Genomic DNA, 25,164 nt, shown 5'->3' with positions numbered 1-25,164 from the left:
GTCCAAGTTGAGATGCGCTAGAAGTATACCATACACACCAGGTGTCAGAAGCTTAGTACAAAAAAAGAATGTAAAATACCACATTAATCACGTTTTATATTGACTACATGCTGAGATGACACTATTTTGAATATGCTGGGTTAAATAAAAGATTATTAAAATGAATTTCACCTCTCTCGTTACTTTTCAATATGGTTACTAGAAACTTTAAATGACATACGTGGCACATCTATTTCTATGGTGCAGTGCTGTTTTAAGCTATTTTGGTGAGTATTCCCAGATTTCACATATATGTCAAAGAAAAAAAAGAAAAAAAATTAATGTATTTTGGTTCTCTGAACTTAGGTTACTTAGAGATTAGTAAACTCTGACATGCTCACTGTCTCCTGAGGGTTCTAGAGGAACACAAGCATTGCCACTTAGTAACCTGAAGGGAAGGGCCTCGACTGGGTCTAATAATAACATCGGCACATATGCCAGGACCTAAAGAAATCAGAGGAGAGCTGAAGGAAACACAGAAGGTAAACACAACCAGGAAAGGAGATTTTATTCTCTCTCTTCTATTATCTATTTGCTCTTGTTTGTCTGGGCATGTGAGTTTAGTTGCAGCCAAATGCCGATGGCCTAGCCTATTAATAATACGGGACACAAATAAAGAAGGCAAGAAGCCTGGATTTAAAAGCAGGAAGAGTTATAGTTCAGTGTATAAGGAGCCTGTAAAAATATTTTCAGGATGAATGTATTGGCCTGGTTCTCTTCAGATAGGAATTTGTATAGCTTCATCCTCCGTGGTGCCCTTGCCATTCAAATTCTTCCTTGGTACTAAGAATCCACACAATCATTAGAGAAGTTTTTCAAAAGGAAAGTAAATAGACTCTAGCCTTCCTATCAAAACATTCTTAGTAACTTCAGTGCATCAAAGCAGCCTTACTGGTGAGGATAAGGTTAATCACTATCTTCTGTTAGCATCTTTTCTTTCAAAGCTCAAAGCACTAAGCAAGGACAAATACCTTTCTTTTGCAAATGGAGAAATCAAGGCACAAAAGCATAAAGACCATGGCCAAGGTGGCACAAAAGGTCAACAATGAAGTGTGTGTGTGTGTGTGTTTGCGTGTGTGTGTGTGTGTGTGTGTGTGTGTGTGTATTAGGCACTGGGAAAATTCTGCAGCCCACTAATAACAGGATAAGAGCCTTTGACATTCTGCATTCAAACAGCTGTTTTGGGATCTAGACTGTCTAAACTCAAAGGGCTGAAGCTCAGTCACTAAGCCCAGCTGGATGCAGTTTGGTCATTGTTAATAGATATATAACCCGGGAGATTGCTGCTGGGCAGATGTGAGTCACAGAGTCGAACCTCTTCTCATAGTCCATGAGCTCTCAAAAGTAGAGTCTGCGTCTAATTATATTTTTAAAAATAAAAATGAGAGGAGCTCTTTATAAAAAAAAGTTCCAGCAGTATTAAAAAAAATTCAAAGAAGCAGGAAGCAAATTATCTCAAATTACACCCTCCAGGTTAAAAAACAGCTATAACATTTGGTGCCTGACATTCCAGACCCTTTTATAAGCATCTACAAGATAGAAAGATGGATGGACGGGTGGATGGATGGATGGATGGGTGGATGGATGGCTGGCTGGCTGGGTGGATGGGTGGATGAGTGAGTGGGTGGGTGGATGAGTGAGTGGGTGGGTGGATGGATGAGTGAGTGGGTGGGTGGATGGATGGATAGATGGATGGATAAATGCACAAATGGATGACTGACAGAGGTAGAAAGGAAACAACAAAGAAAGGCAAGGAGAAAGGAAGGAAAGGGGGAGGTAGGGAGGAAGGAAGGGGCAAAGAAAGAAATGCAAGTATCTGAGAATCAAATCATACTATATTCACTATTTTTAATGACCTATATGTATTCGAATTTAATGGAAGAAACACAGACCGAAGTGAACTGAAGGAAGTACTCAATTTCATATAAATGTTGCATAACCCTAAGAAACACTGGTTCCTGAAAGACCCCTGTAGCAGAAAGTGAAAAGATCATAAAAACCATTAAGTGATCTGAATATGTGTTTTTTTTACTGGCTCCAAGTTTGATTTTGGTATAGACTGATTCCATGCTCTGAAAGACGTCACTAGCACTCAATTTGCTTATATTTCTTCTCACCTTCCTCACATTCTGATTTTATAGATTACATCATTTTTTTTTTTTTAACCATATGAAGGTTGTTTTAAAAATATAGGCCAGGGGCGCCTGAGTGGCAAAGTCGGTTAAACATCTGACTCTTGGTTTTTGCTCAGGTCATGATCTTGGGGTCATGAGATTGAGCCCCACATGGGGCTCTGTGCTCAGCGCGGAGGCTGCTTGAGATTCTCTGCCTCTGCCCCTCCCCCCCACTCCTGTGCTCGCTCTCCCCCAAATAAATAAGTAAAAATAAATAAATAAAAATAAAAATACACTCTGTAGTATATTCTGTACTACAAACATAATTCTTCCAATTCTTTATATTTAAATTTTTATTTAAATGTATTTACTGTTCAAAAACAGTTTCACCAAGGCTTATCCACTCTTGAGTTCTTTGAGTCCTCATCTGATGGCACTTTGAAGTGGAGTGCTGTTATGACCAAATTTTAAATTGGGTGCCATTGGGTGAAATAGGGGATGGGGATTAATGAGGGCACTTGTGATGAGCACTGGGTGATGTATGGAAGTGTTGAATCACTGTATCATACACCTGAAACTAATATAACACTGTATGCTAACTAACTGGAATGAAAATGAAAACTTAGGGGCGCCTGGGTGGCTCAGTCGTTAAGCGTCTGCCTTTGGCTCAGGTCATGATCCCAGGGTCCTGGGATCGAGCCCCGCATCGGGCTCCCTGCTCAGCAGGGAGCCTGCTTCTCCCTCTCCCTCTCCCCCTGCTTGTGTTCCCTCTCTCGCTGTGTCTCTCTCTGTCAAATAAATAAATAAAAATCTTTAAAAAAAAAAAAGAAAAGAAAATGAAAACTTATAAATAAATAAATAAATAAATAAATAAATAAATAAGGTGCCATTGGCTTAGTGGACAGGGTGCAGGTGGCCAGGAAAGAGATGTCACAGGATTAAGAGGCAGAGAAAGTGGGAATGCATTGGCAAAACTGTTGTCTGGATAATTTGAAAGGCACACTAAGTACTTACTAGCCTTGGCACTCTAAGGGAAATTGTTGAAGAGTTTGTGATCGCTGGCTTTTATGTGTAATACGTTAGCTTTCAGCAACAGTTGAGCTCTGGGACTGAGCAGCCAGGATTAGAAAGCTAAAGTTTTCCTTGCCATCAATTCTCAAATTTTATGATCTAAGGCTGTGGTCTTTTCTGGTTTGATTGTGGCATGGAAATCTTTTTTTTTTCTGTATTTTATTTAGTCATTTTTTTTCTTTTGGGGGGCTAATTTCCTTTTATATTGAGAGGGGAATCTTTGTTTTGTTTTTTTTTATTTATTTTTATTTTTTTAAAAGATTTTATTTATTTATTTGACAGAGAGAGACCAGCGAGAGAGGGAACACAAGCGGGGGGGCGGGGGAGAGGGAGAAGCAGGCTTCCCGCAGAGCAGGGAGCCCAATGTGGGGCTAGATCCCAGGACCCTGGGACCATGACCTGAGCCAAAGGCAGACGCTTAACAACTGAGCCACCCAGGCGGCCCTGAGAGGGGAATTTTTGATCTCACAAATCTGACACTGACTGTAGCCCAAATTGTCTCAAATTCAATTACTTAGCCCACTGCCTTGCGTACTAGTGACCTATGTTAGATGCTCAATAAATGTTGGATGATGTGAATAGAATATGAATGCCTCATTGAAAGTAACTGACTGGAAAAATAGCCACTATATTACAGAGTGTTCTTACAACAGAATATTATATATCTGTTCAAAATGGGATCTATAAAGAACTTTTTTTTAAACAAAGGACTTTTAATGACATTGGAGAGTATCTGTGAAATACTCATGCGTGAAAAAGCAGACCTAAAAAACCTTTTTTAATATGAAAAGTATAAAAATAGGAATCCAAGAATGTTAAATATAAACAAAATATGCTGTGTGTGTGAGTGTGTGTGTGTGTGTGTGTGTGTATGTGGGTAATCCTGAAGTACACACAACGGGACACTATTCATCCTATTTTCAAACAGGGTTTGACAAAGTTTCATCAGGAAAGAGAGGAGGATACAGGGCTTGGGAAGGAGCCACGGCAATAACTGTAGTCAACTGCAGAACATTTTAAAGAAAGGAAAATCTTGAGCTGGATTTTTCCAAAATGCGAGCGTGTAAGTTTGGAAGGAAGGAGGGCGGGCAGGCAAGCCAAGTACTGGGGCTCAGAAGGAAATGACGGAAAGCCTCTCATCCAGGGGACAGCAAGGTGTCAGTGTATTCTTGGCACCCAAAGACCTTAGTTCATGCTCTGACCCCATTGCTTCCTGCCCTCTGCAATCAATCTCTTTAGCCTTTATGTTCTCGCCTGTGAAATGGGGCTAAAACTTCTAGTTCACAACCAAGTAACTCACAAATAAGATATTATGTGTAAAAGCACTTGCTTGGTAGGATCCAGATGTCCATACTGCAGTAGTGTTACTATTGTTATCATTTCCTGGTTGTTGCAAAGGCCAGGAAAAAGGCGAGGGCTCTGTGAGCAACAGACTCAGAATCCATGTGTAAGCCTTTCCGCGGGCTGCTGCCAAGGGGGTGGCAAAGTGGGCCAACACATTTCAGGTCGTCTTGTACTTCCTGTCAATCCCTTGGGACCTGTAGGCCGCCAAAGCTCTCTGACCTGTTACCTGGTTGTCCTTGTTGGCCACCATGCTTTGGTGAGCTGGGACCCTTTCACTGCATCTTCTTTTTTTAAAGATTTTACTTATTTATTTGTGCGTGAGAGAAAGAGCACAAGCAGTGGGAGGGTTGGGGGGGTGAGGAGTAGCAGAGGGAGAAGGAGAAGCAGACTCCCCGCTGGGCAGGGAGCCCAACTGGGGACTTAATCCCAGGACCCTGAGATCATGAGATGCAGGGTTCGATCCCAGGACCCTGAGATCAGGACTTGAGCCGAAGGCAGACACTTAACAGACTGAGCCACCCAAGCACCCCCTTTCACTGCATCTTCTTTAGACCACTTGGCCGCACCCCATGATGACATGGTATAGGGGCTGTCAAATCTGGCACAAGACTGAAGCTGAAGGCCTATTTCCTTTAGTGAATTTCACCATTGTAACTGAATTCTATACATTCTCTGCCCTCCGCCTTCCACGTGATTTAAACGAACTCTGTGCTGCCCACAACTCGAGCCACTGTTAAGTTTATCCAGGTGTGTGTGTGTGTGTGTTCACACATAGAGAATAGGCTTACTGATTTTATCATAAAATAAGTTCCAAATGGAAACCTCGAAGGCCTAGAATAAATTCATCTCCTATCCCAAAATATTGCTCCAAATCCAGCCGTTGAAGGCATAATTTTTGGCAAATTATTACATGCCAAAAAGCTGCCTGTGTTTTCTAAAGAACACAAATGAGCACTTCGGTTTCTAGAATAACCTAAGATTCAGAATGATCCCTAGACAAATGGGTTTCACTCGCTGAAGAGGAAATTACTATCCTCCACACTAAAAAAAAAAAAAAAAAAAAAAAAATCTCCTACAATGATAAGAGATATTTATTTCCAACAAATAAGAAATGTCGTGGAGGGCGCCTGGGTGGCTCAGTTGGTTAAGCGACTGCCTTCGGCTCAGGTCATGATCCTGGAGTCCCTGGATCAAGTCCCGCATCGGGCTCCCTGCTCGGCAGGGAGTCTGTTCTCCCTCTGACCCTCCCCCCTCTCATGTGCTTGCTCTCTCTCATTCTGTCTCTCTCAAATAAATAAATAAAAAATCTTTAAAAAAAAAAAAAAAAAGAAATGTCGTGGAATGTGGGTGGGAGGGGAAGATAAGGTTCACGAAGCCCATCTCGGCTAGGGCAGACTCCCGGAGCCAGTGAGCTCTGCGTGGCATGTGTGACGTTCCTGTGAAATGGGCAGCTGTTCCTGGGCAAAATGCAAGAGCTTGTCTAACCTGTTCCCGGGGACTTCTGTCATCACGAGAGAAGCGAGTGAACCCTAGAGGCTTCCCTGGACTAACAGGACTGGAGGCAGGGGTGTGGGGAAAGGAATTTTAAGAGCCTGAAGAACACCGGACACCTCTGATTTGCTCATTGCTGGTAGATGCTGAGGTCCTGCATGAAAAACGCAATCATAATTTGAATATTTTATGTCTCGATATCTGGGCTCTCATTCTGTGGCCATTCCCTAATACAGAGAGCGAGTTCACCACCTGTGATCTCTTTCACGAAACTCACAGAACAGATCTTGTCGCTAGAGACCTAGTTTCCACTCTCTGCCTTTTACGGGCCTTTGGTGTACTGGATTTTCAGCTGGATTTCGGAGTTCTCAACAAGTGGAGGTGGTGAGCCAAATGGTACCTCCTCCATGAGGTTGTGTGAGCAAAGGCAGTCGCAGCAGGAACAAGCTGGCAATATATTTGAGAGAGGTCTCCTCATTCATATGCCTCTTCGAGCACGGAGGCTGACCACATCCAGACACACAAGGGACTTCAACAATGAGCTTGGCTTCTGACCGCCAGGAAGCAGACTAAGACCAGAGTATCTTTTTTTTCCCCCTCAGTTTCTCCAGATAGCTGAAGTTGGTAAATGATTATCAGTGTGAAGTTGAGCTAAAGCAGTTTCATGTTTGACTAGACTCTGGTTCCGTAGTTCAGACTCATAAAAGCTTCCGAAACAGAGAAACTCTATTCGCCGCTAGCCTAAATTGTACCAAACTTCAAAAATTTTCACCACTTTCAAGAGAAGAACCCAAGAGAATAAAACACAAATGAGAGAACCACCACACACACACACACACACTAGATGAAAGAGAAAGAGGTGTAAATCAAAATATAGGGAAATTCCTTAAGTTTTCACTGGTCGTTTTTTTCTTTTTAATTATGAGATAGTCCCTAAAAGAGAACAATGTTTCCAAGTCACTTCCAAGGCACCTAAACAGCTGCCTTCTAAACTGTACTAGCAGAAATTAGCACGACTATTTGCAAAACAGATGAACAATTTCAGGACTGTGAAGCTCTAAGAGAGGCGGAGGTATCACAGATTTCAGAAGGGAGGAAAACACCTTCCAAATTAATAAAGATTTGAGCTGAAGTGATCACTTTTCCCACCAATACTGAAATCCCAATGTAGCTCGGTATCACATCTTTTACCCACGAACGAGGCTTTGGAAAACCACACCGTAGCAACATAAGACAGATCTATGGTAGCACTAAAAATGAATGCCACTCAGTAGTTATAAACATTTCTGACAGACCGGAGGCAGACAGGAAAGAGGCCCCGCATATCACAGCACACACCAGGGGTTTCTGGATGCTTGTTACGGCCGGCATGAGCACACCCCATCTATCAGCTGACTGTTCCTTCTACAACTACCAGGGCCCTGGTGATACTGGGATTCATCATTTCTTAAGAAAGACACCCTTTGGGGCGCTCAGTCATAAAGCGTCTGCCTTCGGCTCAGGTCATGGTCCCAGGGTTCTGAGATCGAGCCCCGCATCGGGCTCCCTGCGCGGCGGGTGGCCTGCTTCTCCCTCTCCCACTCCCCCTGCTTGTGTTCCCTCTCTCTCTGTCAAATAAATAAATAAAATCTTAAAAAAAAAAAAAGAAAAGAAAGAAAGACACTCTTCTTTTGGAGAGCTAGCCCATTGGGAGCTGCCGGTCCCTCCTCCTTTTATGAGTAGCTTTCCCCTGCCCCAACACAGTTTCAGTTCCAACCAGCATATTCAAGTTCCTCAGCCTAATGTTATTAAATCTGCCCATAAAACTCTGTCTTCCATTAACGACCATGTAAAACATTTAAAAAGCAGATTCCTTGAGTAGGCTGATTTGAAGAGCAGGATCTGACAATATGGTAAGTGGCATACATGATACTCTCAGGTTTTGGGTTAAGAAATACACGTGCGGGGGCACCTGGGTGGCTCAGTCGGTGAAGCGTCTGCCTTCGGCTCAGATCATGACCTCAGGGGCCTAGGATCAAGTCCCACATCGGGCTCTCTGCTCAGCGGGGAGTCTGCTTCTCCCTCTGTGCTCTTTCTCTCTCTCAAATAAATAAATAAAATCTTAAAAAAATACACGTGGGGTTGTTGATGAAACAAGGCACGAATATACTATATGTTTGCATGAACCACAGTTTGTGCTTGGCAGTAGTCATTGAAATAGGCAATAGAGAGTAATGTCCAGATGCCTACCATGACAGAGGAGACAAATTTCTGAACTTCTTAGGCATCAGGTCTTTATCACTATTTATTATCTGGATTTGACCACGGGAGGTCAAATTAGCACCTCTATCGAGACTGAAAAAGACCTGTATTTCATAGCCTCATTAGTGTTTCAGTTGTCTTGGTAGTGAGAATTATTTACAGAGTAAGTCAGTATATCAAATATATCTCTATATATACATATGTATCCGATATTTTTTAAGTGTACTAATATTTCTCATTTCCTCCAGTAGAGGTCAGAAAATAGCAATAGAGGAATATGAAAATCTACGAAGCAAGAGAATATTTTCGAGTGATTTTTCTCTAGCTAGGATTATGGAAGGGTCTTTAAATTGCTTTTCTTTACCCACCTTTTCTAATTATATTTTTCCTTTTGTAGTCATTAAAAAGCAATGGCATTTATCTGAAATTTTATAAGGAGCACTGACGGCATAATGTATTTACCCGGTATCGAGTCAGAGATACTGCTTAATTATTTGTATTTTTTTTTCTTAGCTGCACACAGACTATTTGAAATCATCTAAGAAAGCGGTACATGTGGCCATCACTCTGAAAAATTATTTCAGTGTAACATCATTTCTGCAATTGATGACTACGAGCAATCTCTTTCAAACAAGGAACTTAATGTCAGCCGTAAGATTACCAGAAGAACAAAGCATCCTGGGCACAGCTTCTGACTGCCAAGAAACCCAGCACACACAAAGACAGAGACATGAATATAATCTCTAGTCATTTCCTTTGTCTGGAAAAACCTAAAAGAGATCCTAGTGTTCTGGATCAGTCTCTGAAAGTCTTCCATATTAGGACAAGGAAGACAAAGAAATCGCGGTCAACGTGACCTTCACTTAAAAGCAAGGAATCCAATGAAGGATGCTTATTAAGCCTGTTGATTGATGTTCAAGAAATTGCACTATTGCCATGCTACACTTTCATTTCTAATTCATGTGTCTCTTTTTCTGCTAGACACAGATGGAAGCAAGGTGCAAAGGCTTATAAAACAAAATCTGAAGGTCAACCAAAACATTTATGTATAAATTAAGGAAATCTTTTACCCCATTGTACCAAATTAGATAGATGTTTATTTCCTGTTTTATTAAATGACTCATAATGTACAGTCTGTTTTTTGTCCTTCTTGATATTATCACTCACAAATAATATAAGGGTGTCAACTTTGTTAATGTAAATCAAAATTGACTGCTGCTAGTTACTTCTGTCTTCTAAAGGGATGATTTCTACCAGTGAGGAGTAGGTCTCTGTACTGCTCATTTCCACCTGTAAAGGCAAATATGGAAGAGAGGAAAAGCTGAAGTTCAAAAGAGAGGAAAAGCTGAAGTTCACTTCCCTGCCAGTTCTCTGTGGGACTCCAGGGTTGGACCCAGAGTAGGTGCCTCTTTGCTTGTCAGAGAACAGTAACTTTTTGGACCAAGACGATGATTCTGGGAAAAGAAGGATCTGGGAGATTTGAGAGGAGTCTGAAGACAGCAACACAGTGGGTGACTTGGATGCACAGAGAAGTGCGGCCAGTGAGAAATTCCCAGGGGGCTCATTGGTCTAAGACCTTATTAGAGTAAGAATGTCCAATATTCAATTCTAAGCTATTTGTGTTTCTGCAATTAACCCCCGCCCCACACCCCTATTGCTCAAAACTTCGGTCAAGTCTGTTGCATGCAAAGGCTTGGGATGGTCTGAAGACAATCAAGATAAAGAGGTGAATTTGAACACAGGTTGGCATGGAGCAAAGGGAAGATAAGAGTCACAGGCTATAAGATGTGAATGAGCATAGATGTCATGGAAGCAGGAACCATGAGCCACAAATGATCATGGGAATGGCAGACCCAGTAAACTCACAGAAATTTGGGGGAGATCAATGGAGCTTCCCCACAAAAGACGGAATTTGGGGCTTGAGCCACTTTTATGTTAATCTCCAAAGAACAGTAATATTAGATGATATATAGGATACAATGACAAAATTTCAAAATATTATGTTAGGCATATTACAAATACTTTTCATAATATGAAGTCTAGGGCCATATTTATAAAACTGTACACAGGTTTTTGTATCACAAAAAGAGCCCAGGTATTTAAATAGAGGTATTTAATAAATCAATCACAGACATCTTTTTCTCTATTGGTTTTGCTAAACTTTTTGCCAAATGGGCAATGCCACTTTGTCAATAACCTTCCTAAATAGGTTAGAATTCCCACCTAGCTCCCCTTTGATGACAATGAAAACATTCTCAGAATGGTTGAAATACACTTATGAAATACATATGCATCATTCAGGAACGAAGTAGATTCTCTGAGGGAAGGATCTGGAATTCATATATGGAAAGACCTATAGAGAAGTCTTCAAATCCTTCAAAGGCTGGCCCAGGCTTACCTTTACGTGGTAGATGAGACACTCTACCTCATTCACTTTGTAGGTCTCCAGTCCTAGCTCCTTGGCTAATCTTAAGATACGATTCTGAGTTGGCCCAACATAAGATCCTCCAAGGTCCACATATTTAACCTTTTGGTTCTGTTTTCCCACAGAAAAAAAAAATAAAAATATTTGTGAAAATATTCTTCCTAAGATAAAAAAAAAAAAAGAGTTCTGAAACAAGCAAATTGTCATGTCATGGGTTACAGACACACCTTGAAGTGTATCCATGGAAAATGGGATTCTGTTTTCAATGGTACTTCCTTCATGTGACTTAGTTATTAAACCATTCTTTAAAGCAAATTGGACTGAAAACTTTAAATACGCAACAGACTTCTGAACCCCATCACTTACAACATATATCAAATCATGGTTTGGTTTCTGTAAGCTATAAATTATTGATGAATTTCTGTTTATTTGGTACTTCTGGTTAATTTTGAGATGCTTAATGCTGGAGAAAACCAAGAAAGGAAATGATCACTTCTTCTGTGATTAATCCAGACATTTGAAAGATAGCATTAGGGAACATTTGGCCATAATTTGAACCTTTGAAATTGCTCTTATATGTTCATAAGCAAGTTTTCTATATGGTTACAAATTGGCTTCACTTCCAATGACTAAGGACCGATCTTTGAAGAAGGGACTAGAAAAGCTCCCTATGTCTGAAGGTGTCCAAGCATAACCAGATACCTATTAGTCAGGGACACCATAGAAGGCCCTCCTTTTCTGTTGTTTGTTTGTCATGTAGCTGCCCTGTCCACCCCCCCCCGCCACAAAGGTAACAGAAGTTTCGCAAGGGTGGGAATCTTTATTTTATTCACTGATGTATTCCAAACACCTCTTTATTAGTGCAATAATTCATCTGGGAAGTGCCAAGCATCATGAGGTAAGCAAAGAGAAAGAAGAAAATGTTGGAAAGAGTAGCAAATTGAGAGAGAGGCTGTGGAGAATGTTTCAAAGTAATTTCCACTCTCTTAATAAAGAGTCAAATGAAATTCAAGACTTTTAGAAAAGAAAATACTCAGCTTCAGTCTCACATTTCTTGATCCCCATCCTTAATGTCTTACCCTGATGGTGTAAGTCCTGCCTCCCACCCGGTCCCGGGCTTCCAGAACAACCACATTCAGGCCAGAGTCATGCAGAAGCTTGGCCGCTGCCATGCCTGGGGGGAAAATACAATAAGAAATCACAATCAAACACAGCACAGGGACTCCAGGTAAGGGCCTCACGTTAACCTCCATGAGAAAAGTCCATGTTGGCTCACTTACTTGGCCTACTGTTACCTTCACCGTACAGGTGGCTAGGGTTTCTCAGTAAAGGCCCAGATTCCAAGTCTGGGAAAGCAACTGCAATTTCTAGCAAGAACAAAAGGGATTTCATCTCTGGTAAATGTCTCAAACCTTAAAAACATCTTTGGTTACTATATCAACACATCTATCTCTAAGGACTAATACAAGGCCACACTTCAGAGAAATGTATAAGCCCCAATAGGCACCAGACCAAATGTAGCCGTTGACTTCATTCTCCAGGTAAATCTGAAAAAAAAACAAACCCATTAAGTCAGGGGGAGAGTAGGCCTTCAAAGCATTTGCGAGGACCTAGAATTGACTGTTAAATTCTGTGTCAACATGAACTTTTGGAAGTTGGTGTAAAGTTTCAAAACCAAGGACATAAAATTCAACCCACTGTGTCCTAGTTCTCCATGTGACCATCACCGAAGAATAAATGACTCAGTGCATTCATTAACTATGAATGTAGTCAAAAATACTTAATGAATGCCTGAACCGCCCTGAATGTAGCTTTAAAAGAAACACAGCTTTATTGAGGAAAATTTACATACGATAAACTTTACTCAATGAGTTCAATGAGTTTCGACAAAGTACAAAGCTTACTGTAGAGTCCGTATATGTCTTTTTTGGTATAAGCACATCCTAGGTGAAGTTTTTTACCTCAGAGATCTTAAAACCCTGCATTTTCGAAATGACTCTTACAGAGTTCAGTAAGATGGTTCTCAGAGAGGAAAACTCTGGAACTCTCACCATGATGACTGGATTTCCTCAGTTCTAATTACTTTCATCATTTGCCTCATGAGATCAAACAAAATCAAGGAAATGCCAAGACGCTGGGCCTTATAGACAAATGAAACAGCTTCTATCTTGTCTTTCAAAAATAATAGTTCTGGGATTTTTAGACCCCCACCCCAAGTGCAAAAAAAAAGAAAAAGAAAAGAGAGATTCCATAAAAAAAAGGAGCTAATACTCATCGAGTGCTCACTACATTTGAGACGCTATTCTGAGTGTTTTAATATACTAATTCAATGAACTCTCACCACAACCCATTGAGAAAAGGCACTACTGATCTTCCCGTTTTATGGCCAAGGAGACTGAAACACACAAGGTCTCACAAGGAGCTTCACTCCAGGGTCAGAGTTCATAAACCATGCGTAGTGCTTTCCACGGGGACTCAGAGCCATCATCTTCATAGATCACATCTCTCATTTTCTGCTACAGGGAAAAATTACATTTTCAAAAGATCTTTTTCACTTTATTTGGCTCAGCGTGTTTTTAAAACACACTTGTATCTTGCTGTTTGGTAAGCATCCGTCTAACAGAAAATAGGAGCCCACCGCAAGAGCCATAGCGAAAAGCCGAGGCTTTGTTCACTGTCTATCAGCGATCCTGAAAGAGGAAACCCACTTTTTAAAAGAGGCGGATCTGACATTTCATTATTTGAGTTCATCTGTCTCTCCAAGCCCTGTCCTTGGAGGCCGGGCAGGGGCTTTGAGCTGGTGGCAGGGTAAGGGTCCCGAAGTCCCCGGCCACCCACACATGGCGTGCACAGCATTGCACAACCCATCATTTGGAAAGATAAGGTTTGGATTTTTAACTCCAGTGCTAATTTTACCTCCATGAGGAAAAAAAAAAAAGGAGAAAATATTTCTATTTATCTATTTTTTAAACATTTCTATTTAGATTCAAAACTGCAGACAATTCAATGCCATTTCTCTTATCAAGCATCAGTTCGACAAATGAAATATGAAATAACATGCAGCCATAGTAACCGCTGTTATCGCGGAATTCAGATGGACCCGCTAAGCACGCTGAGGCTTAAACAAAGGGGTTCAGAATGAAATACAACATCATTCATGCACACTGGCATTTTCTAGTCCACAAAAGGCACTGTCTTTTGGTCTGCGCAGTTACCCAACAGTATCTGATGTTAAACACGAACAGTTATTAAAACAAGCCAGGGTCTTATCAAACCATTCAATAGAGACTTCTCCGTGCCCAGGTGCCTTAAAAAGTCATACCCAGAAAATTACAAAAATATCTTTAAATAGGGCAAAATGAGACTACGTGTTTGGAAATACCTTACAATTGGTCTAATATTCACGGGGTGTGGGGTGGTGAGCGGTGTTCAATTCCTTGTTGGACATCAACGGGCAAAAACTGATTTGAAAAATAATTGGTCCATGTATGGGGGATTTAAGGAAGTCACTGCAGTTTAGGAGAAGGAAACTTCAGGAAACGTAAGAAACTGAGGATCATTTGGTAGACTTGGAGTCCAGTCAGGAGGTGATTAAGGGGAGCCTTCGGCTCAGGTCATGATCCCAGGGTCCTGGGGTCGAGCCCCGCATCAGGTTCCCTGCTCAGTGGGGAGTCTGCTTCTCCTTCTCCCTCTGCCCCCGCCACACACTCATGCTCTCTTTCTCTCTCTCTCATATAAATAAAATCTTAAAAAAAAAAAAAAGATTAAGAAGTAGCTCGCCAGAGGTTCCTCACTGATGACTGCGGGAAGGATGATGGTTTAACCGATGGAAGAATAAGCAAATACTGAACTCCACAGACACATCTGAGTCTAATGCCTAATGCCATGAAATCATAAAAACATTGCATCCTTCTTCTCAGGCAGTTTATCTGGAAAAAGGTTTCATCAAAGTGATGATTATCTTGATGATTTGGAGCCCTCCACTGGGAGGAGACATACAAATTATTTTAAATATCTAAAAATTATTAGCATTATTAGGATTCAATACTTCCAAGTTTTCGTGTCATGGAAAACGACCCAAGAGTTAGATGAGGCAGGAGACTGGAAAGTACTGGTAACAAAAGGTTGTTTTTTTTTTTTTTTTTCCCAAGGTGTCTTAGGATCGGTGGAGGGGTTAGGACGGGGAGGGAAGAGAAAAATCATCATCACCACTTGCCTCATGCTTTGCTTTGTCAACCTGGCTCACGTCCCTCGTATCGAAACCTGAATATTTCACGAAACTGATTTTTCAGAGTTTTAAAATGGAAAGTTAATTGTTTTGAAAACATTATGAAACATCAGTACTTCAATACCACGTAAGGACTTTTTTTTCCTCAGTCTAAAGCTACTCACCCACCCCCAAAAAAGTATCATGTGAACCAAAATTGACAAAGAAATTCACTGTACCTCAAAACATCTCTAACCTTATAAACCTGGTAAAAGATATAAGCATTCCCCCAGGAAGGATGAAAGCCAAAAATCTGCAAATAGCCCTCGACACCTCTGTCACTTCTGACAAAGCAATAGTTTTATGAGAAATTTCTAGAAACAACCAAGTGACCTTCTGATCAAAGAACTGGGGTTCTTTGATGTCTCTAAAGAGAATGCTTTTAGTTATTTAACACAAATACACACACACACAAAGGGCCTGGGGTAAGATGAAAATATCCCCTGTGTGAAATAAATTCATTAAAGGAAAGTGGTATTTGTAGATGGAATTCGGTGGTTAATTGCTGAACTCCAACACAGAGTAGAGAGGCAGGTAAAAACATCACAAAATAGCTAACATTTTGAGCGCTGACCGTATGTCAGCTTCTCTTCTAAGTGTTTTACATATAAGAATTTATCCTTGGGGCGCCTGGGTGGCTCAGTCGTTAAGCATCTGCCTTCGGCTCAGGTCATGGTCCCAGGGTCCTGGGATCGAGCCCCACATCGGGCTCCCTGCTCTGCTGGAAGCCTGCTTCTCCCTCTCCCTCTCCCCCTGCTTGTGTTCCCTCTCTTGCTGTGTCTCTGTCAAATAAATAAAATCTTTAAAAAAAAAAATTTATCCTTTCAACAACTCTGTGAAGTGGGGAGATGTAGAAAGTGCAGTGCAGAGAGGCCAAGTCATGTGCCGAAGGTCACATAGCTAAAAAGTGGCAGAGCTTGTATTCAACTCCAGACATTTGGACTCCAGATCACAAACATGTCCAGCAGCCTTCCTCATACTAACAGGTGAAACACAGGGAGCCTTCCGTTAAACATCACGGACCATACAAGCAGCAGGGCCACTGTGGGCACATTCTGTGCCTTTGTGTAAATTATAAGAAGATGCACACAAACCCCGCAGGTAAATTTCAAAATGGCGTCCTTCCTTCAGTGGAATGCAGCACACATGGGCCAAATGGCTTGGCTGGCAGAATGTGGGCTGGACAGCATCCCCTCTGTCACTGCATCAGCCTGGCAACTTTGTGCAGGGCACCTGCCTGAACGGATTATGCTGTGGCCCTGAAACTCAGAAAACTTATTTCCTGGACGATAAGAATTTAATCATCCGTTCTTTGTCTCCTCAATGCTAGGACACAGTTGGAGCTTAGGTGATTATGGAATGGATTCATTTAATACCCTTCAACAAAGATGACATTAAATCACTTAGTCAATAAGTAAATAAATGGCCGTGATGGTGTCTATGTAAACATAATATATTTGATTTGGTATAAGAAACTAAAATATTTGCACACACTGAAACTGATTTCCTCTGGTCACACCAGAAATGGGAAAGGGGGGCATCTGGGTGGCGCAGTCGGTTGGGCGTCTGAGTCTTGGTTTTGGCTCAGGTGGTGAACTCAGGGTCATGAGATCGAGCCCCGTGTGGGGCTCTGTGCTCAGCAAAGAGTCTGCTTCTCTCTCTTTCTCTCTCCCCCTGCTTGCACTCTCCCTCTCTCTCAAATCAGTAAATAAATCTTAAAAAAAAAAGAAATGGTAAGGGATACCTTTGACTTTTTCAAAGGGAAAAAGCTGGAAAGAAAGAGTCTGCTGATATTAACCACCTTACATTTTACAGCACTGTAGTTTCCTATATTCACACACATTCAGTCCTTAACATGACCTGTGAGGCTGGCATTATTATTCCTGTTGTTTAAAAACTGGAGGCTCAGAGAGATTCAAGGGCTTGCTCAGCGTTACCCAACCAGCTATGGCAGAGTTAGAGCTAAAATCCAGTTCTGTTTCTATGTCCTCTATGTGTTTTTCATTAGTCACATGACTTCCTATAATATACAATGGCCTGTGTTTAAAAAAATTCCCCAAGCATGCCAAATTTTAAAATTAAAATATATCCTTATTCGTTCTCTTGGAAAGAATACATGGATAAAAATCACCTGCAGCCTGTCCGTGCCTAAAGCCTCGAAACCATATTACAGGACGATCTGAAAGCTTCTAGAGCAAATGCAGTACCCTCAAGGTCAGCTCCCCTGAACTACAGCTTAAGTGCTTTGGCCAAATGGTTCTTGCTCCTTAAGTACAGACTGACTTCTCTTTCCTGAGAACGCACCAACCCAACTCTTTGGAAAGGAGAGACAACGTGACATAAACCAAGCATACCAATGTGTACCGTCATTTCAATCACTGAGAAGCAACGTCTAGGCTTAGGCTATTGACGTCTTGTTTGCAAATATGAAAAAGATTCCAAGCCTTCTTGGAAGCCCTTAGCTCTGCTTTCTCTAAGACAGACAAATATAACAGAAAAACAAATGACAATAGCTTCCAAAATGAAGGGGACCTTTACCGGAGCCTCAGGCTGTGGGATGATTTATGCTCTTGAAAAGAATAAAAAACATCAAGCGTTAGTGAGTTGCCATAGAAACCTTTCTCCAGATGATACTAGAATGAGATTGCTTCCAAGGCCTTTCAGAGTATGTCTAAAGCCATAAAAATTGTTTCTTCATCATGGCTTTATATGTAAATGATTACATTTTCTTAAAATGTCAGCAATCAGAATAAATCTTATTTCATAACCAAGCTTTTGTCTTTACCCTTTGTTGTTGGAAAGGAGTGGGATAGCTTTTGTATATTGTAATCAGGGTAGACAAACTTTGTTTTCACTTTACCTCAACATGGAGGCCCATGGAAAAAAATGCAAACCCAGAAATTACAGCTCTGTCTTTCTCAGTTTTTTAAATGAAGACTATAATATACAAACTTGTTATAGAAAACAAAACTTTTAATTCACTTGCCTTGAATCCTTTTGGAAATTCCATGGAATACGTATAAATAAGGGGATCAAGAGTACATTTATTGTGGTGAGCACTGTGTAATGTATAGAAGTGCTGACTCACTATATTGTACAACTGAAATTAACAGAACACCATACATTAATTATACTGGAATTCAAATCAATTAATCAATCAATAGTAACCACTCAATAATCATAGGATCTTTAATTAAAGTTATGGTAATTGAGATCCTAACAATCATTATTATCAAGAACATAATTCTCAGATGAAATTTAAAAAAATTTTATAACAATAAAAAAATTTTTAAAAATAATTTTTTTTTAAGATTTTATTTATTTATTTGACAGAGAGAGAGACAGCGAGAGAGGGAACACAAGCAAGGGGAGTGCGAGAGGGAGAAGCAGGCTTCCCGCGGAGCAGGGAGCCCGATGCGGGACTCGATCCCAGGACCCCGGGATCACGACCTGAGCCGAAGGCAGACGCTTAACGACTGAGCCACCCAGGCGCCCCAATAAATAAAATTTTTTAAAGAAAATTCTATGCCCAACGTGGGGCTTGAACTCACAACCCTGAGATCAAGAGTCACGTGCTCTGCTGACTGAGACAGCCAGGCGCCCCAGAAATGTTTTAATACTATTTATATCAGAAAATAGTAGCAGAAAACAAGGAGTTAAATTTATTTATCCTCAAACATTTAAAAGATTAGTACTATGGAACCAATAATTACTACTAGAAATCTTAGACTGATAAAAGCAATTTTCCTGAGATATATCTAATCATTAGGATAGAAATTAAATACTAAAAAAAACCTTTTTTTTAAGTATAGAAGGTAATCATAGGATGCCATGAGTTTCCTTGAATGTAACTTGAGGAGGACATATCTCATTGCTGTGATAGTAGCCCTCCTATGGAGTTTTAGACTCACAAACATTTTTTCAGGTAGAATATAAAATTGGAGAGCTATCATTCCCCCTTGGGTTCACCCGCTCCCTAGATCCTAGTCTCTGAAAGAGCTAGGTATTACAAATGCCCTGAAGAGGGTGAAAGGCCTGCTGTAGATTACCTTGAATATTTCTCCACGTACTATATGCTAGATAACTGAACATAATAAAAAAAAATAAAATAAAATAAAAACAAAACAAAAAAAACACATCTTTTATCACAAAAAACTAGATGATGAATTTTAGGAATTCGGGAAGGAGAGGATAAAATGTGGGCATGGCCAAGGAAAAGAAATCTGGGTGAGATATAACAAGTAACTGGAAGAAATGAAGTTACAAAGGAGTGGTTCATCTATGCCAAAGTCTGGCCCTCCCCTCCATCTTCTGGAAGCCTAGTGTGGAGCCTGGCCCAGAGGCTTTACTTTGTCCCCCCCCCCCAAAACACTCCAGTGAAACCAAAGACAAATGCAGTCAGCTACAGAGGTGTGCAACGACCAGAGTGGAAGGAAAATGTCACCGGGTTCAAGGACAACGCAGAACACCACCCTTCTGCAGAAAAAGCTCTAGAGCTAATAGGCCACGGCCTGGCTGTATGACCCTGGGCAAGAGTCCTCACGTTTTCCTCACCTGTGATTAAATGTGGCCCTTCTCATCCTGTGATTAATCTAAATGAGACAGGACAATGATTTTAAATAAGCCGAGATTTCATAACCCCAAAGCATCTAGCCCAAAGTCTCTCCTGTGGAGCATGAAATTTGGGTGACATCAGTAGGTATTAGAAAAAAACATGTGACTTTTAGGGGCGCCTGTGTGTCTCAGTCAGTTAAGTGTCTGCCGTGGGCTCAGGTCATGGTCCCAGGGTCCTGGGATCGAGCTCCGCATTCTCCCTCTACCTTTTGCCCTTCCCCCTTGCTCTCTCTCTAATAAATAAATAAAATCTTAAAAAAAAATACATGTGACTTTTGTGCTCATGGGGGACAAGGAAATGCTGATTTAAACAAAGCTGGTTAGTGCTCGCTTCAGCAGCACTTACACTAAAATCGGAACGATACAGAGAAGATTAGCATGGCCCCTGCACAAGGATGACACACCAATTCGTAAACAAAGCTGGTTAAGGATAGGTGTGCTAAGGTAATTTTGGGCAAAAGGTGACTTACTCTGAAATGCATCAAAAAATAAGAGGGATTGATAGAGAGAGAGAGAGATGGATAGATGGTTACAATGGAAAAAAGCAAAAATAGCAAAAATGTTAACTATAGAATCTAGTTGGTTGGTATGTGAGTGTTGACTGTGTAATTCTCTGACGATTTTCGTAATAAGAAAATTCTGGGAAAAAAGTAAAACCAAGTGGTCAGAAGGTACAAACTTCCAGTTATAAAATAAGTAAGTCTCGGGGATGTAATATACAACATGGTGACTGTGGTTAACAATACTGGATTGATATTGAAATTCGCTAAGAGAGTAGATCTTAAAAGTTCTCATCACAAGAAAGATGCTTCTCTAACTACATGTGGTGCATGTTAACTAGACTTGCGGTGCATTTCGCAATATATACAAATATTGAATGGTTGGGTGGTACACCTGAAACTGATATGTGTTAATTACATCTCAATGTTTTAAAAAACATTGTCCATAAAATCAAAATTATGAAGTTGGTTATTTGAAATTGGAAATGTGTGGATCTTCCTAGATTATATATATTTCTTAATTGCAAAATACTTAAGGTTTGCCCAGCTTAAAGATGGATGAAACACTGTTCAAGTACAAATGTTGAAATGTTTGCTGTATCAACAGTGACTGTTAGTAATAAGCTGTAATGGTGTTAGTAATGTGCTACGAAGCTACTGTAAAATAAAATAAAAATAAACACACACAAAGTTAAACCAGTTTCTGTTCAGCTGGACTTGTCAGAGACTTTAATTAATGTACTGCATGTCTCCATCAGGAGATACTATACTATTTCTGTCATTTCTTCATCTCTATAACTTATTGGGGGACAGGGGATGGAAGTGATTTTCTAGAAGGGCAGAAATGTCCCCTTACGTATTTTGGGAAACACCACCTAAAGCCACTAGTTCACTTGGTCAGTGTGGCTACAATTGGTGGTAGGTCTGTCACAAAATCCTCCTCTCAGACAAAACAAAACAAACTTCTCCCCTCTTCCCTCAACAAATCAAACATTCTCAACCACACCATTGTCCTTAGGCAGCACGTTTTCAAGGAACTGATGTCTAAGCAGGACTTGCTTCTAGAAGAGAGCAAAGCTTAGCAGGAGAGGCACCACAGGGGGCGGGGAGGAAGATGGTGACTATAATGTATTTGGAAAGGGAGCTTCCTGGGGAGGCTGGGCGTGTACTTGGTTCAGCCGAGTTACTGAAAAGCAGGAAATGGTGGAATGGAGAAGGATAAAGACAGTATCTTACCAAGATAGGAAATAGAAGTTTCCCTCCTAGGGACATGAAGTGCGGCAGGATCACCCAGGTTGAAGGCAGGCCAAAGAGAGAAGGGAAGTCCAGGAATCTGGAAGGACTGGGGGCAGGGCCATAACTAGAGTCTTGGAGAAGGGGGGAAAGTGGAGTGCCACCTCTGAGATGTTATAAGTTAGCCAAAGGACAACCAGATGAGGGAATTTGGGGTAGCATGGTGTTATGGGTTGAACTGTGTCCTCTCAAGATCCATATGCTGAAGTCCTAACACCCAGAACCTCAGAATGGGAACTCATTTGGAGATAGGGTTGTTACAGAGGTCATCGAGTTAAAATGAGGTCATTCAGGTGAGACCTAATCCAGTATGACTGGCGTCCTTATAAAAAGGGAAAATGGGGTGACAGGCATGCACACACAGCAAAGACCATCAGAGGATGAAGCTAGAGGTCAGGGTGAAGCCTCTGAGGGTCAGGGAATTGTCAAAGATTGCAACAAACTACCAGAAGCTAGGAGAAAGGCATGGAGCGGATTTTCCCTCCTAGTGCTCAGAAGGAACAACCCTGCTGACACTTTGGTTTTGGAGTTCTCACTTGCAGGCAACACCTTTCTGTTGTCTTAAGCCACCCAGTGTTGGTTCTTTGTTAGAGCAGTACCAGCAAAACTAATACACTTAGGAAATTTTCTTTTCCATATTAAGGTAACATCACTGTTCATTGAACTTACTTTGGGATAGCATGGTGACAAAAGCCCTAGATGGCCGTGTCAGGCTGACATTTCTTACATGCTGAGGAGCCCTGGGGTTACGCGGAGAGGGAGGGATATTTGCCAGCAGTGTTATTTCAGGACCTGGGAAATGGGGCACTAGCCCAAACAGGTGTCACATGAGCAGTTGCGTGAGTCTCATGATGAGCTTAAGGATCTGAGTTTCAGCCTTTGAGCTGTAAGCAGCAAAAAAAAAAGCAGGTCTTGCAGCATTCAACACAGAGCAGTAAATAATAATCAGGGTGCATCAATCAACCTAGAACCGAGGTGAGGAATGGAACTTTCTGGAGATAAGAGTTAAGAAATTCGCCTTGCCAAGGTTATACAATTTCTATGCTTCATACAAATTCCGTAGTATTTTTAGAATGTTGAATATCAAATCTGTCATTAAACTCGACTCAAAAATTAAATGATTTATGAAATGATTCAACTTCCTGAGAAAAATGCTGCCTTCAGAATCTCATTGCTTTTCTCCGTGCCAAGGAAGAGCCACGGCCCACCCAGATACGAGAAGTTTCACCTGCCAGCTCACGTGCTCCTGGTCTCTGGGCCCTCAGACCAGGAGGGATGGCAACACGGCGGCCAGTCAAGTGTGAACTTAACCAGAAATGGGCCATTCGGAAACGAGTGTGTGGGAAAATGTGTCCTTTTAGGTCTTCACAACCACTTTCAAATAGAAGTCAAAGGGGTGGAGGGAGCAGTTCTGGCATTACAACATTGACCTCAATGTTACAGGCCAAGTACCTTCTGGGTTGTTTGTTTTTAGATTTTATTTATTTATTTGACAGAGAAAGAGAGCACAAACAGGGGGAGTGGCAGAGGGAGAGAGACAAGCAGACTCCCCACTGAGCAGGGAACCCGATGCGGGACTCGATCCCAGGACCCTGAGATCATGACCTGAGCCGAAGGCAGTCGCTTAACCCACTGAGCCACCCAGGCGCCCATTCTGTTGTTGTTGTTTTTTTTTAATCCAACCTGAAAGCCTCATGTTAAGACTGTAAGTCGCATCCCGAGAGTGTGTAGACCTAGACCCACACCGGAGTGCGCAGATGTGTGCTCAGCATCCAGCATATTCGCGTGTGTGCGCACACGTGTGCTGAAACTGCACAGCACACATGACCAGGAGTACCAGCTGGGGTTCTGGGCTGACATGGAGATAGCAGGTGCACAAGCTGCCAGTCACTGGGGATCGCGTGTCACTCTTCTTGCCAAAATAGGGACACAACATACAGCTACTATCCTCATGCATATTTGTTTCATTTTCTTATTGACTCAACTGGAACAATCCTTGTATCCAGAATTCCAAACAGGTAATCGAGGAGTAATAAAGAAAAAAGAAAAGAGATGGCTCTCCTGTGGGGAGTGTGAACTGATCGGTGCTGGTGGGAGGGAATAAGGGCAAAGGGCAAAGGTGTGTTTTCTTAGAAGCTGTTTTCACATTTTAGCCTTGGAGCTAACCCTCCTCCCTGCTTTATCATCCCCAGCCCAAGGTTGGCTTCTCTGGCAGCAGCCTACATGTAAGACAAAATACATCTTCCATCACCGGGGAGAGTCAATAATCCCACCTAGGGTTCAGGAATTTGCCCTCCAAAAAAAAAAAAGGAAAGGAAAGGAAAGAAAAACCCCTACAGGATATTTTTAAGAATTGTTCAACTATTTTAATTTTGATAAAAGACCCTGTTGAAATCCTAGTGTTTTAAAAATTCAATAATAACAGCTTTTAATCAAGCTTTTATGTTCCTTTCACTGTATTTTCTCTTATTTGTTCCATTTTACTAAAATTTTAATTATGTGGGGTTTTTTTTCCTTTTAAAATAGAAAGCAGTGGATCCAGAGTCTTCCCCCTACCACCAGCATCCCACCATCAATATTCACTAGAAAGCTCCTTCCAGCATCTTGAAATGGGCTGCCCATTCTGTGACCATCTCAACATAAAACTGAACTCCAGACAAAGCTGACAGCCCAAAAGCACTTCCCCAAAATGTGGCCTGTCTCACTCCGGCCTCTGCCTTCCTAAGAAAAAGTACTTGCTGATGTGGCTACAAAGAATTTTCTTTTACATTCCTAGATGCTCTGGTAAAGTACTTCTACCTCACACCTCCTGAGTGCTAGTCCCTGGAAGTTATACGTTGCCTGGGCTTCTCAGTTATGCATATTGAGGTTCTGGCAAGATCTTGCCTTTACTTTGCATTCCAAGTTGAGGATTGAAAATCTAAAAGCAGTGGGAAGCAGGGCAGAGTAGGCAAAGTATGAAGTGGGCAGATGTAATAAAAGAGGCAGGGCCAAGGAGAGATAAAGACTGTGTGCCTTGAACAAAAGTTCATAAATCAAATTTTAAGGGAACGTGGGTGGCTCAGTCGGTTAAGCATCTGCCTTTGGCTCAGGTTGTGATCCCAGAGTCCTGGGATCGAGTCCTGCATAGGGCTTCCTGCTCAGTGGAGAGTCCACTTCTGTTTCTTCCTCTCCCTCTGCCCCTCCCCCCCACTCATTCTCTCTCTCTCTCTCTCACACACACACACACATGCTCTCTTTGGCTCTCTCTCAAATAAATAAAAATCTGTAAATAAAAAATCTATGAAAAAATTTATAAAAATTTTTAAAAATCTCAAATAAATAAATAAAAATCTATGTGAAAATCTGTAAAAAACTCAAATTTTAAAGCACTGGAAAGCCATCCCCAAATTGTGAAAGACTTGGCCCAAGGGCTACCAGTTTAGAACCTCTGCTATAAGCCAATTTCTGGGCCTTGTCTCATTAACAAGGATGTGGTTTCAGCAGACAGCACCATTTTCCTGAGTCCTCACTGATACCTCAACTCTTTGCATGGCTTCAAAGATGGCGGCCCTCCCTGTTCCAAAAGCTGGGCTCCTCATCAAACCACTAAGAAGATCCCTAGTTTTCTTCATATTTACGATGTAAGGAAAATTGACAAACCTGAAACTAATGAATGATCAAATCTTATCCATTTTCCCAGGGTTTTTTCTGGCTTATGACTTGGGCCCAGTCATCTACCTAGGAGTCAACTCTAAAACCGGGGCTTCATCCTTGACTTTTTCT

At 41.4% G+C, this 25,164-nt stretch overlaps 1 protein-coding gene and 1 non-coding gene across 2 annotated transcripts in view; one reads left to right on the top strand and one right to left on the bottom strand.

Annotated features, from left to right (window-relative positions):
• MAOB (monoamine oxidase B) overlaps positions 1-25,164 on the bottom strand; it is a 113,381-nt gene that overhangs the window by 55,668 nt on the left and 32,549 nt on the right. The window contains exons 2-3 of the mRNA XM_078065446.1: positions 11,805-11,899; positions 10,699-10,836 (exon numbers count right to left, since the gene is read on the bottom strand). Of these exons, the coding sequence (XP_077921572.1) occupies positions 10,699-10,836; positions 11,805-11,899 (233 nt within the window). The remainder of the gene's footprint in view (positions 1-10,698; positions 10,837-11,804; positions 11,900-25,164) is intronic.
• On the top strand, positions 19,930-20,035 carry LOC144380644 (U6 spliceosomal RNA). The gene has a single exon (XR_013444868.1). It is a non-coding gene; the product is annotated as a U6 spliceosomal RNA (small nuclear RNA).

Source organism: Halichoerus grypus, chromosome X, assembly GCF_964656455.1.
Source record: "Halichoerus grypus chromosome X, mHalGry1.hap1.1, whole genome shotgun sequence".
NCBI classification, from domain to species: domain Eukaryota; kingdom Metazoa; phylum Chordata; class Mammalia; order Carnivora; family Phocidae; genus Halichoerus; species Halichoerus grypus.
Note: the sequence above shows the minus strand (reverse complement) of the source record. Positions and strands in the feature narration are given on the sequence as shown.